The sequence below is a fragment of the Amphiura filiformis genome, chromosome 17 (assembly GCF_039555335.1).
Source record: "Amphiura filiformis chromosome 17, Afil_fr2py, whole genome shotgun sequence".
NCBI classification, from domain to species: domain Eukaryota; kingdom Metazoa; phylum Echinodermata; class Ophiuroidea; order Amphilepidida; family Amphiuridae; genus Amphiura; species Amphiura filiformis.
In genome coordinates, this window is record NC_092644.1 from 62103845 (window position 1) to 62116677 (window position 12833).

General features: G+C 38.3%; 1 protein-coding gene across 1 annotated transcript; it reads right to left on the reverse strand.

Annotated features, from left to right (window-relative positions):
* Window positions 1-10966: 10966 nt before the first annotated feature.
* Window positions 10967-12832, reverse strand: LOC140137342 (uncharacterized). Its single transcript, XM_072158984.1, has one exon. The coding sequence runs from the start codon at window positions 12830-12832 to the stop codon at window positions 10967-10969; it is 1866 nt and encodes a 621-aa protein (XP_072015085.1).
* Window position 12833: the final 1 nt, after the last annotated feature.

Sequence of the window (12833 nt, forward strand, 5' to 3'; positions counted from 1 at the left end):
TTTGAATGATGATTTTTTAGCAATGAATATAATTTAAAAAAAATTATTTCATCATCATCATCATCATCATCGTCATCGTCGTCGTCGTCGTCGTCATCATCATCATCATCATCATCATCATCGTCGTCATCATCATCATCATCATCATCATCATCATCATCATCATCATCATCATCATCATCATCATCATCATCATCATCATCATCATCATGAAGACCTATATGATTCCACCTGTCCCTATCCAAGCCTTTAGTTTGATACTCGTAGTCGTATCTGACCTTTCATATATAAGTATTACAATATTATACCAGGTTGGACATCAATTCAATCATCATCAGTCGGCTGCGGAGCAGGCGACTACAAGCTTTCTCCAACTAATGCGATCTTGGGCAAGCGAAACAATTTTGTTTGGCTGCAGCATCCCTTCAGTATCTCCCAGGAGGTGCTGGACATACTGTAAGTACAGTGTGCGCGGCCGTCCCGGTTTCCTCTCCCATGTGGTGGAATATAAAGCGCATATTCTTTCACAGGCTCGCCATCTTCAAGACGCAGTATATGGCCGAGAAATTTGAGTTGATGAATCTTGACTCTGGCAACCAGTGGAGTGGTGTTGGTCAGGTTGTAGATGGTTTCGTTTGGAATCCGATCCACACGCTTGATGTTTAACATGACTCTGTAGCAAGATGTTGCAAATGCATTGATCTTGTTTTCCATGTCCTTGGTAATTACCCATGACTCGCACCCGTACAGAAAGACAGTAACACACGTTGTCTGAAACAGCTTGATTTTTGTTTCGATTGGCAGGGACGGGCTTCTCCAAAGGCGTTCCAGTTTCCAGAAAGCTGCCCAGGCTAGTGCTTTTCTTCTTTTTAGGTCTCCAACACTAGAGCCCATCTTGGAACCCAAATACCTTTGAAAAAAGCAAAAGTAACACCAATCTATAAATCAGGTGACAAAACTGATGTTGGAAATTATAGGCCCATTTCTGTTCTTCCAATTGTTTCCAAAATTATTGAGAGGGCCATTCATGATCAATTGTATAAGTTTATGATTAATGCAGGTCTTCTCTCTGAAGATCAATCTGGTTTCCGTGCCAACCATTCAACTACCACAACTTTACTTAATGTTGAAGATTTTATTCTTAAGAACATGGATAGTGGATTTGCTACTGGTGTTATATTTATTGATTTAAAGAAAGCTTTTGACACGGTCAACCATGAAATACTTCTTAAAAAACTTGAAAAATATGGTGTTCAAGGCAGAGAGCTTCTGTGGTTTAAATCATATTTGTATGAAAGATCTCAAACAGTTAGTGTAAATTCTTCTTTATCTGATTTTGAAAATGTAAATATTGGAATTCCGCAAGGATCAATCTTGGGTCCTTTGTTATTTATTGTTTTTGTAAATTGTATGCCTAATGCTGTTAACTGTAAAACCATTATGTATGCAGATGATACAAGTTTAATGTGTAAAGGAAAGAATGTTTTGGAATTGCAAGCTAAACTAGAGTCAAGTCTTCACAGTGTAGCAAATTGGTTTCATGCAAACAAACTTACTTTAAATGTTGATAAAACCAAGTTTATGATCTTTGGTACCAACCACATGCTTGAAAAGTTTAATGATATTAATCTAACATATGAGGGTAGTTTTATTATTGAACGAGTTCATGAGTTTAAATATCTTGGAGTAAAACTTGATTCTAAACTTTCTTGGTCAGCTCATGTAGATTATTTATGTAAAAATGTTTCTAAAAAATTGGTGTCATTAGGCGTGTTAAATACTTCCTGCCTCGTCAAACCATTGTTATGTTATCAAATGCACTTGTTATGCCTCAATTTGATTATGGAAGTTCTGTATGGAGTAATTTTTCTAGTGAATTTCAAACAAGGCTGCAAGTGTTACAAAATCAGCTAGCCAGGACAATTTTATCTGCAGATATTAGAACACCAATAAGTAACTTAATGAGTGCACTAAAGTGGATAAAACTAAATGATAGATGGCAAAATCAACTTCTTGTTTTAGTTTTTAAGTGTTTAAGAAATATAGGGCCATCTTATCTATCATCCCAATTTGAATTTGTTCATGATAGTCATATGCATATTACCAGAAATCATACATCAAACACTTTGGTTGTACCAAAATGTAACTCAAATTCAGGCCAGCGTACATTCCATGTCAGAGCTGTTAATACTTGGAATGGAATTGCACCTCAAATCCGCAAAGAATTTAATAATATGTCTTTGTATCAATTTAAAGTGCAAACAAATATTTCTGCTAAATAACTTGTATTTCTATTCCCTTATAAATTGTACTTTTATAAGGACATCTTAACTAAAGTTTGTATTTTGTATAATCTTTGCCATATGTAACCAATATTATGCTTTTGATTTATCATGTGTATTTACCGTTTATCAATTTATGTACTTAACATTATTTATAATTGTATGAGGGCCTGCTTGGAAAGCAGTGCTTGACACTGAAGTGGAATTACCCTCAATAAAGAAAGATTATTATTATTATTATTATTATTACCTGAAGTCTGTGACATGGTTGATGGTACTACCATAGACTTCAAGTGCTGGTTGGGCGTTACAGTTTGCAGTCATATATTCTGTCTTAGGTGCGCTGATTACAAGGCCTAGATCTGCTGCTGCAGTTGCAGTCCTAGTAAGCTGTGACTGGGCCCGGTCTATGGAAGATTCCAGCAGGGCAATATCATCAGCAACATCCAGGTCATTCAGCATCTTGGCAGGATACCTGCTTGACCGACGTGGGTAGGTAACAATTCCAGCGTCAATTCCAGAAGTTGATTTCATCAGAAGGTAGTCTACCAGGATAATAAACAGGAATGGTGCCAACATATCACCCTGAAGCACTCCAGTTGTTACTTGGAAAGGCTCTGAGATATTGCCATCTACCATAACGGCACTATTGGAGTCTTTGTAGAGCACCTGGATGGCATTGACCACAACCTTTGGTATTCCATAATGCCGCAGCACTGAAACCATGACGGACCTGTTGATGGAGTCGAAGGCTTTTTTGAAGTCCACAAAAGTGACTGTTAAGGGAAGTTGGTACTCCTTGTAGCCTTCCATGATCCTCCTCAAAATTCAATACAATAGAAGAAGGACAAAATTGGTAAAGATATAGTAAATATTTGACACGAAACAATAATGCATGCAGTATTAAAACTGAATTTACGGATAAGATGCATATAATATTGCTATAATTTTATCTTCTACTTAAATAATTATTGATATTGTACCAACAGATAACTTCATGTGAGATCTGAGAAGACTACTGAAAATATCAGCAGTAGATAGCACGTTGGTTGTCAAATAATGTTTGGTAATGTTTTTGCACCAAAAATATCCTTAAATAATGTTTTACTTTTGACAAACATTCGAATGATTTGTTTGAAGCATGAAACAATGTTTGCTTTACTTTTTAGTGGAATCACCGATTCCTTTCCATTAGGCTAACAGTTTTACCCTTTTTGGAATGCAAAGAAAAATCACGAGTAAAAAGCATAGACGTATCATTCATACAAGTTGGACACATAAAACGTCAAGTGGAAATAAAATAATACATAAAAGACACAAAAACAGAAACAATATTCTTGCATCAAGTTGTGTACGGTATAAGCCCAAGCACAAGACCGCGGGTCTAGGCTAGTCTTTGCGCCGGGAACATTGCGATAATGAGACGGCAACCTTGTTAGTACGGTAAACCGTACTAACAAGGTTATGCACATCTACCTCCAACAGCCTATACAATTTAAAGTCGCTGGTAGAAAGGGACGAGGTTGTCAAGCGTTAAGCCTGCAAGGCCACTAAGACTAGGTTGAATTTGCGTTGAAGAAATCCGGCTAGAGTTAAGACTCGGGCTTCGAGAGCGGGCTAGGCTTAGTAGCCTCAAGGCCACCTTAAGACTAAGGCTTACTAAGACTCCTGTCGGGAAACTCGCCCGCCCTTAGAAATGTCGGAGCGTTACGTGCACACTTTGTACAGTAACATATAGGGAAAACTGTCTTAATTAGTATTTAATTAGGCAATTTATTAGTTTGTTACATTTGATCTACTATGAGGTAGATCTACAATCCAGGATGATATGGTCGCATGTCATGAATTGGTCATCTTTTGTGTAATATGATGTAAAATGAGAAAAATATCACCAATTTTGATTCAATATTCTGAGACATTTCTGGTGGCCCACTCTCAGAAAAGATGTTTCTGAATATTGCAAAACATGTCACATATGCCAAGTAGTAGGGAAGCCAAATCAGAAAATACCTCCTGCTCCATTAAAGCCAATTCCAGCCTTTGATGAACCATTTAGTAGGGTTATTATTGATTGTGTAGGCCCCCTATCAAAGACTAAGTCAGGTAATCAATACCTTCTGACAATTATGTGCGCGTCAACACGCTTTCCTGAAGCCATACCCTTGAGAAATATTAAAGCAGTGACTATAGTGAAAGCTTTAACCAGGTTCTTAGCTCCCCAAGTCCATACAGTCAGACCAATGATCAGACTTCTGGAGTATTTCAGCAGGCCATGTATCAATTAGGTATAGAACAGTATACCTCAAGTGCTTACCATCCAGAATCACAAGGTGCACTAGAAAGGTTCCACCAAACTTTGAAAAACATGGTCAGAACATACTGTTTGGAATTTCAGAGGGACTGGGATGAGGGAGTACACTTGTTGTTGTTTGCTACTAGGGAAGCTGTTCAGGAAACCTTAGGATTTAGTCCTTTTGAGTTAGTGTGTGGACACACAGTGCGCGGGCCCTTAAAGTTGTTGAAAGAAAAGTGGCTCAACATGCTCAATGAGAAATCAGATATCAATTTATTGGATTATATCTCCAATTTTAAGCATAGGCTTAACAGAGCAACTGATATCGCCAAGGAAAACTTGAAACAGGGTCAGGCCAAAATGAAACAATGGTATGATAAACATGCCAAAGAAAGAGTGTTCAAACCAGGTGACAAAGTTCTAGTACTGTTTCCAATTCCAGGACACCCATTGCAAGCCAGATATCATGGCCCATGTGTGAGGTAGAGTCAAAAGTGGGTGAAGTAGATTATATTATCAAGACTCCTGGTAGACGCAAGAGCAGGCAGTTATGCCACATAAATATGCTCAAAGAGTATGTTGAAAGAAGTGACAGTGGCATTCCTGCAAAACCTGTGTGTACAGTAAAACATGCTGATAATGTAGACAAACATGCCGATGTAGACAAAATCGCCAATGTAGACAAGAGTAAAGATGACAATTCTGATGTCACATTTGACCAGGATAAAGAGCTGGCGCACAAAGAGTATAATGTAAAATTGAACAATGCTGATGTGCTCACTAATTTGGACTCAAAGTTAGGTCATCTTTGTCAAGATCAACAAAGTCAAATTGCAAATTTGATTCACAAATTTGACAATATATTTCCTGATACGCCAAGTAGAACAAATGCTGCATTTCATGATGTAGATGTTGGTGATACCAAACCAATCAAGCAGCATCCTTAAAGAGTCAATCCATTGAAAATGGAACATCTCAAAAATGAGATCAATTATATGTTAAACAATGATACCATAGAACCAAGTAGTAGTGATTGGAGTTCACCATGCATTCTTGTTACCAAGCCTGATGGTTCATACAGATTAGTCGCAGATATGAGAGCTGCAAATGTTCATTCAAAGACAGACTCGTATCCTATTCCAAGAATTGATGATTGCATTGACAAAATTGGGAATGCAAAATTTGTTAGCAAATTTGATCTTTTGAAAGGGTACTGGCAGGTTCCACTCACAGACCGTGCCAACGAGATTTCTGCTTTTTGTACACCATTTGGTCTTTACCAATACAAAGTTATGCCATTCGGTTTGAAAAACGCACCCGCAGCCTTTCAGAAAATGGTAAATCAAATTGTGGCAGACATAAAGGGATGTGAAGCGTATGTAGATGATTTGATTGTTTATAGTCAAACTTGGGAACAACACATGGAACAACTCCATCAATTGTTTAAGAAGCTGTCAGAAGTACAATTGACAGTCAATCTGGTAAAAAGTGAGTTTTGCCATGCCACAGTCACATACTTGGGATATGTTGTAGGTCAAGGTCAGGTGAAACCTATCAAAGCCAAAGTTGAAGCAATTGAGCAATACCCCACACCTGTAAACAAGAAGGCACTAATGAGATTTCTAGGAATGGTTGGCTATTACAGAAAGTTCTGGCCAAACTTTTCAGAGATAGCAAGTCCTTTGACTGATTTGTTGAAGAAAGATGCAAAATTCATTTCAATACTCATGAGTTCACCAGTACTTACTGCACCTGATTTTCAGAAACAGTTCAAGTTGACTGTTGATGCCAGTGACATAGGCTGTGGAGGTGTTGTGATGCAAGAGGGTGAAGATCAAATTGACCACACTATATGTTACTTTTCAAGGAAGTTCAACAAGCACCAGAGAAATTACTCCACAATTGAGAAGGAGTGTCTAGCATTGCTATTAACATTGCTACATTTTGATGTGTATTTGGGTACCACAGTATACCCTGTGCTTGTTTTCACAGATCACAATCCCCTCACCTTCATCAACAGGATGAAGAACAAAAACCAAAGACTGGTGAGGTGGAGGTTGACCTTGCAAGAGTACAATCTGGACATCAAACATATTAAGGGAAAAGACAATGTAATGGCTGATGCCCTGTCCAGAATTGCATAAAAAGGGCTGATAAACAAAAATCCTTCAAAAAGGGAACTTGTGTGACAAGTAGTCACTGTGTATGATGAGTTAAATACTCAAAGTTAATAATATGTTGAAGTTGATGTGAAAGAAGAAAACATTTAAGAAAGTTTTCATTACCTTCGAACTTTCTTCATTTAAGGTGGAGGGTGTGATGTGCCCTCAGTAATTTAATTAAATTATTTAACTTTGTTTACAAGCTGGATGTATGTCATGAGAAGTGTGAGTCAGGGGAAAACACCTTGGAAGCAGTCATGCAATAGTTTGTGTGTTATGGCATGTTCTGGGGGAATTCCCTTTCATTCATCAGGTGATCAAAACAAACTGAATCAGAGTTATTAATGTCATAGGGATTTTCCATAAATTATTACTCAATATTCTGTGCATTATTGCACCATCAGGAAAACCCCCCAGGAAGTGATGTAATGTGAAAGGTTAATGTGTATAACTAATCTTGGGAAATCCCAAGCTTGCATCATCTGTGAAGATGTGAATGAAATGATGGTTTATTAATAGATGATGGGTTTTTGCACTGGTATAAAAAGCTGGAGGCTTGGGTTTGGAATTTACAGAATGTCATGGGAGATTGTGAAACTCCACATGTGTGTGATGGTCTTCGTGCTTCAAAAAAGAAGTACATTTTAACCAGTTTATGTAGCCAATAATTGAGCTATTTTAATACAGCAACGAAGGAGATAGCGAGCAAACAAATGTGCTCTTCCTCATCAAAGGATTAAAGTTCTTCTGTCGAATTGCTGGAGTTTGCTGGGTTTGTGAAGGCCACGCATCTGTCAAAAACAGCGGAGCTGTGTTAAAGAAACCTGTTCCCTGGAAAAGAGTGATTGGCGAAAGAAACACCATTATTGGAGAAAGCAGCGCAAGGAGATATATTGTGGAGAAAGCAGCGCAAGAAGATAAGTAATAGGAGCAAGCAGCATCATTTTCGTGTGAGGATTTCATACGCAAGGATATTTATAAACGCAAGTGTACACTGGACTTCGCTGATTTTCCCAGGACAAGTGAATAAGGATATATTACATCAGTCGTCCAGAACATTGCAAGAACTCTAAGATCATCACCAACAAGAAGACCGCTGGTTAAGTACTGATAGAACAAAACTGTGATTGTCTGATTTTAGTGTATATTGTTATATGTACCAAGCATACTTTATTTTCAATTAAAGACTTAGATTTTGTTAGCTTAATCAAACAGTGTATTTGTGTTGTGCATTCGTGTGAGTTCGGGTAAAAGGTGATTTTGGCCTTGTGTCAAGTACGACTCATAACAATACAAAGACTTATACCCCGCTCAAGATCGCGGCGAAGTTAAATCAATTCTTGGAGAAAGACAAGGTGATTAACATAAAATTGAAACATCAACTGTACCTCACGTCAGAAGCAATACCTACCTTCTATGGACTTCCGAAGGCTCATAAGGCCAGTGTACCCCTACGTCCTATTGTCAGCTGCATAGGATCGGTCACTTATAATATTGCCAAGTACCTTGCTAAGATCTTAGGCCCTTTGGTTGGCAAATCGAATCATCATATTTGGAACTCAAAGGATTTCGCGAATTTACGACCGTAAAATAGCACCAACCCTCTCATCTTACGTTTTCATGTCAGAAATTAACATAACTCACCAAACCGTTCGTTCAACTTATTAGTGAGCAACAAAAGACTAGAATAAAAGGATTGTTCATACGTACCATGCTAACACTTGATAAAAATGAGATCTGAAACCGAAAGTGAAAAAAGGAACCGAAACCAAAAAGATAAAAAGACCCGTTGTCTCCAAAATCCTATGTTAATGACTCTCCACGCTACACAGAAATTATGTTCGAGAAATGATAGACATTTTACACAATTTGACATTACTTTAGAAAATATTGGAATATTTTGATGCTTTTTTGTATTTTGTAGAGCAACATGATAAATAATACGAAATCAAACATCGCGCCCTCGGCGCAAGTTGCATGTAATCAAAAGTCGTAAAAGATAATCTTATAACAATCAATAATCCGTTTCCAGTCTCTTCATACCCTGATCAAACAAAATGATCAAATAAAAATGTCGAGGTTTTGTGGCAAGAAGGCCCTATCCACAATTATAGTTGTAGTCTGCATTCTACAATGTACACATCTAAAAATATGACACCTTGCAGCTATACAGAATGGAAAAACGTGTTGATGTATGTAGGGGCAAACTTGCTTTGCTCCCCTGGTTAGCAGAAGCTTGGTACTAAATAAATACAATCTTCGATGACTCGGAACCAACAACAAAAAGTGACACAAATCATCACAAATCCAAGGATACACTTTAGCTGAAACGTATCTTGATGATGTTTATTATCTTCACTTGCTTCTTCTTGTTCTTGTCACAAATAATAATAATGTTGGTTCAGGTAAAGATTAATTGTGTCTTTACCGAGAGCTGCTACACTACAATACTTCAAAATACAAGATGACAGCCTCCAGTGCCAAATTCGGCACCAAATTACATGTGATTGATGGGCTGCAGGCTATGTTTAGCTTAACACTTCAAGGGCGCTCATCACATAAATAAACATGCCATAGGAATGCAATGATTAAGGATGCACAACACTTAAACAAACTTTGATTTTGGTAAATGGCATCAACATTCCGGCGCCTAATTGTCTGCTACCAGCAACAATTACTTCTTAAAACATAGTTTTGGTGTGCCATTTACTGACAAAACTGAACCTTTTACAAGAGGTGCCTTTGTGACCCCTTAAACTTCAAAACATCAAACTTGACTGATTTTGAAACATGAATAAAGTTTATGAAATCAAAAACCTTTATCTGATTCACTTGTGTGATAAAAACTTGTATCAATGCAAATGATTCAAACAAAAAACAATTTCAAAAATTTCAAATGATTAGATCCAAAAGAAAAAATAAACTGAGTTTTGGACATTTCAAAAAGTGATTTTAGCTTCACATGAAAGAATTATTTAGCTTCATTTTACATTCAAGATAGATGATGCTGCACTCAAGAGATAACTGCCCATGCCAACCAAAATTACTTGAAAGAAAACCAAACAAAAGCCCACACAACAGGCAAATTTTGGTGAGATTGGAAAAGCCAACAGAACACATGGGAGATACTATTCAAGTGCAACATGATCACAACATATCAACATGAACACAACAATGCTTAGTTTGTAAACTAGAAATGCAGTCTGTTGCCGTCCTTTCAATCAAAGTACATAACTCTTTGCATGCGAATATCTTGTTTGGTACACCTTGTAAATGAGAATACAACTTGATATAATATGACTGCCTGTGCACAACCATAGCAGCCATGAGAAAAACACAACTTGATATAATATGACTGCCTGTGCACAACCATAGCAGCTATGGCCCAAATTTGCAAATTCAGTCAATCCAGGTTATAGTCAAAACACCAGATGCTGATTTACTTGATGCATTTACTTGCAAAGTACATGTAGAAGGGAATACACAATTACAAACTTGAGTGAAATTATTTCAGACCTCGATCATGCATACCCTTTGATTAATAGCAGAGCAACAATTTCAAGAGAAATCAAATTTGAGCATTATCGAGATTCCAAAATACACGCAGAGAACATTACTTTCAAATGTGTATCCCAAATATGGATTACATGCTATACTGTACACATCCAACAAATTGTGCACACATTTTAAGCAGTAGAATACGATGTAGAATCTTGCAAATTAAAACTCCATGGGCCTGTGGTGTACCAAACTTTAAACAAACTTGCTAATGATGCACACTGGTTCCATCGGTACAAATTGCATGCATAGGATTCTTCTTTACAAAATCAAATTCACAGATGTGGTGATGTAGGTGTCAAACATGTTCATTCTTGATCTTGACGATGAGTTGTATACGAATCTGGCAACTTCACACTAAACGCAGACACGTCGCTGTAGAGACGAATCACCAGTCTTCACATCTGTAGTACAGATAGGTTCATCCGTCATCACATCTGGTAGATCTCATGATGAATTTGACAGTTTGCATCAGTTGTTCCAAAGTGAAAGCAAGGTGTCAGCTTGCCTTTCATGGCAATTTAACGTAAACTGATGTTTAGTCTTATTTTATATATCAGCTGATCCGTAGCTTAGCCTCCAGACTAAGTGGCAATTTAGCTTAGCTGATACCTTTTGGTTATAACGGTTTCAGTAACTTGTTGTTATAACACTATTAGTTCTTTAGTTCTTTACAAGTCCAGGCGTTTCACTGGTTTCAATGTTCGTCGTGGTCTTGATTCTGGAGTACCTGACACTGATACAGTTTCATTGTTGGTAGCACTGGACGTAGTTTTAGGCTTGGTACTTGGGTTACCCAGTGCTGGTACTGGTGGATGAGCTGAAGTAGAATCTTTCTTCACTCCTATATCTTGATCTGGGACTTCTGATTCCAACAGCAAACACAGTTTATCAATGGGTCTGGTGAGAATGCTTGTCCTAGTTTTCACTCGCACACGTCGAACCAGTCCATCACTTGCTGGGAGAGTTTCAATCACCCTTCCTAGCGGCCAGACGTTTCTGGGTGTAGATTCATTTACAACCATGACGACATCTCCCACCTTGGCATTTCGCTGTGGGTGAATCCACTTTTGTCTTTGTTGTAACTGAGGAAGGTATTCTTTGATCCATCTGCGCCAAAACAGGTCTGCCAGATACTGGACTTGCCTCCACCGACGCTTGGCATACTGACTCAGCTTTCCTGCAGTGGCTGGTGGTAAGATTATGTCACTCTTTAGTTGAAGAAGGTGATTTGGTGTAAGTGGCTCTAAATCAGATACTTCTCCAGGAACATTGGTGAGTGGTCGGCTGTTAACTATGGCTTCTATCTCACACAGTAATGTATGAAGAGAGTCATCTGTTAGTATTTGTTCCTTTATAACAGAGCACATCACTTTCCTGATTGTTCGTATTTGACGTTCCCAGATGCCTCCATGGTGACTTCCTGCTGGTGGATTAAAGGTCCACTCAATCTCTCTTTGCAGAAGGTAGTCATGGATTCTGTCTTGATTCCAAGCGGCAATTTCTCGGCGTAACTCTCTTTCTGCCCCTATCAAATTGGTGCCATTGTCAGAGCGGATCTGTTTCACTTGGCCTCTTCTGGACACGAATCGTCGTATGACATTTACGCAGGCATCGGTATCCAAAGACGCTGCCATTTCAATGTGTATGGCTTTGGATGCAAGGCAGACGAACACTACACCATATCGCTTGACTATACTACGGCCTTGTTTAACTTCTAGTGGACCGAAATAGTCCATTCCAACTCTTGAAAATGGTGGCTCTCCTGGAGTGACTCTGTCTTTGGGAAGATCACCCATCATCTGCTGTTGTACTTTTGCATTCCTCTTTCTGCAGGTGATGCAACTGTTGATAACCTTTCTAGCTGCTGCATTAGCATTTGGTATCCAGTACTTCTTATGCAGGTGAGCCAACATGTGGTTTCTGCCCCCATGTCCAGTTGCTTCATGAACGTCATGTAAAATCAACTTTGCAATGTGGGACTTCTTTGGTAAGATTGATGGAAATTTTGTCTTTTCAGGTAGAGCTGACTTAGCCAGTCGACCACCTACTCTGATTACTCCATCTTCTACAAATGGATTAAGTCTGTAGAGAGGACTTGCTTTCTTAATCTTGCTAACTTGTCGCAAGTTGTCTTCTGGCCGACTGTCATTACTTCTCAATTGCAGCTCTTTTAGTGTCTTAATTTCTTCTGGATATGCCTTGGTTTGGACATATACTATTACAGCTCTTTCTGCTTCTTGCATGTCAGCAACATTAAGCAAATCTGTAATGTTGCCATGCTCTTCATTCTCATCATTCTTTCTACCATCATCATCTCCATTATCAACTCTATCATCAACTTTATCATCATCTCTATCATCATCTCTATCACGACAGATCTTGCGGAGATGTTTCTTGACTCTGAGGATCCATGCAACACAACGACAAAGTTGATACCATGAGGAGAATCGTGTAAGTAGTTTCTCCATTGTATCTGTTGCTTCTTCTGTCAACGCTGTGTTGACTACTAATTTCTTTTTTAACCTCTGGATCATC

Coding starts and splice junctions, on each gene's coding strand:
- LOC140137342 (XM_072158984.1), bottom strand. CDS start 12,832: ATGATCCAGAGGTTAAAAAAGAAATTAGTAGTCAACACAGCGTTGACA.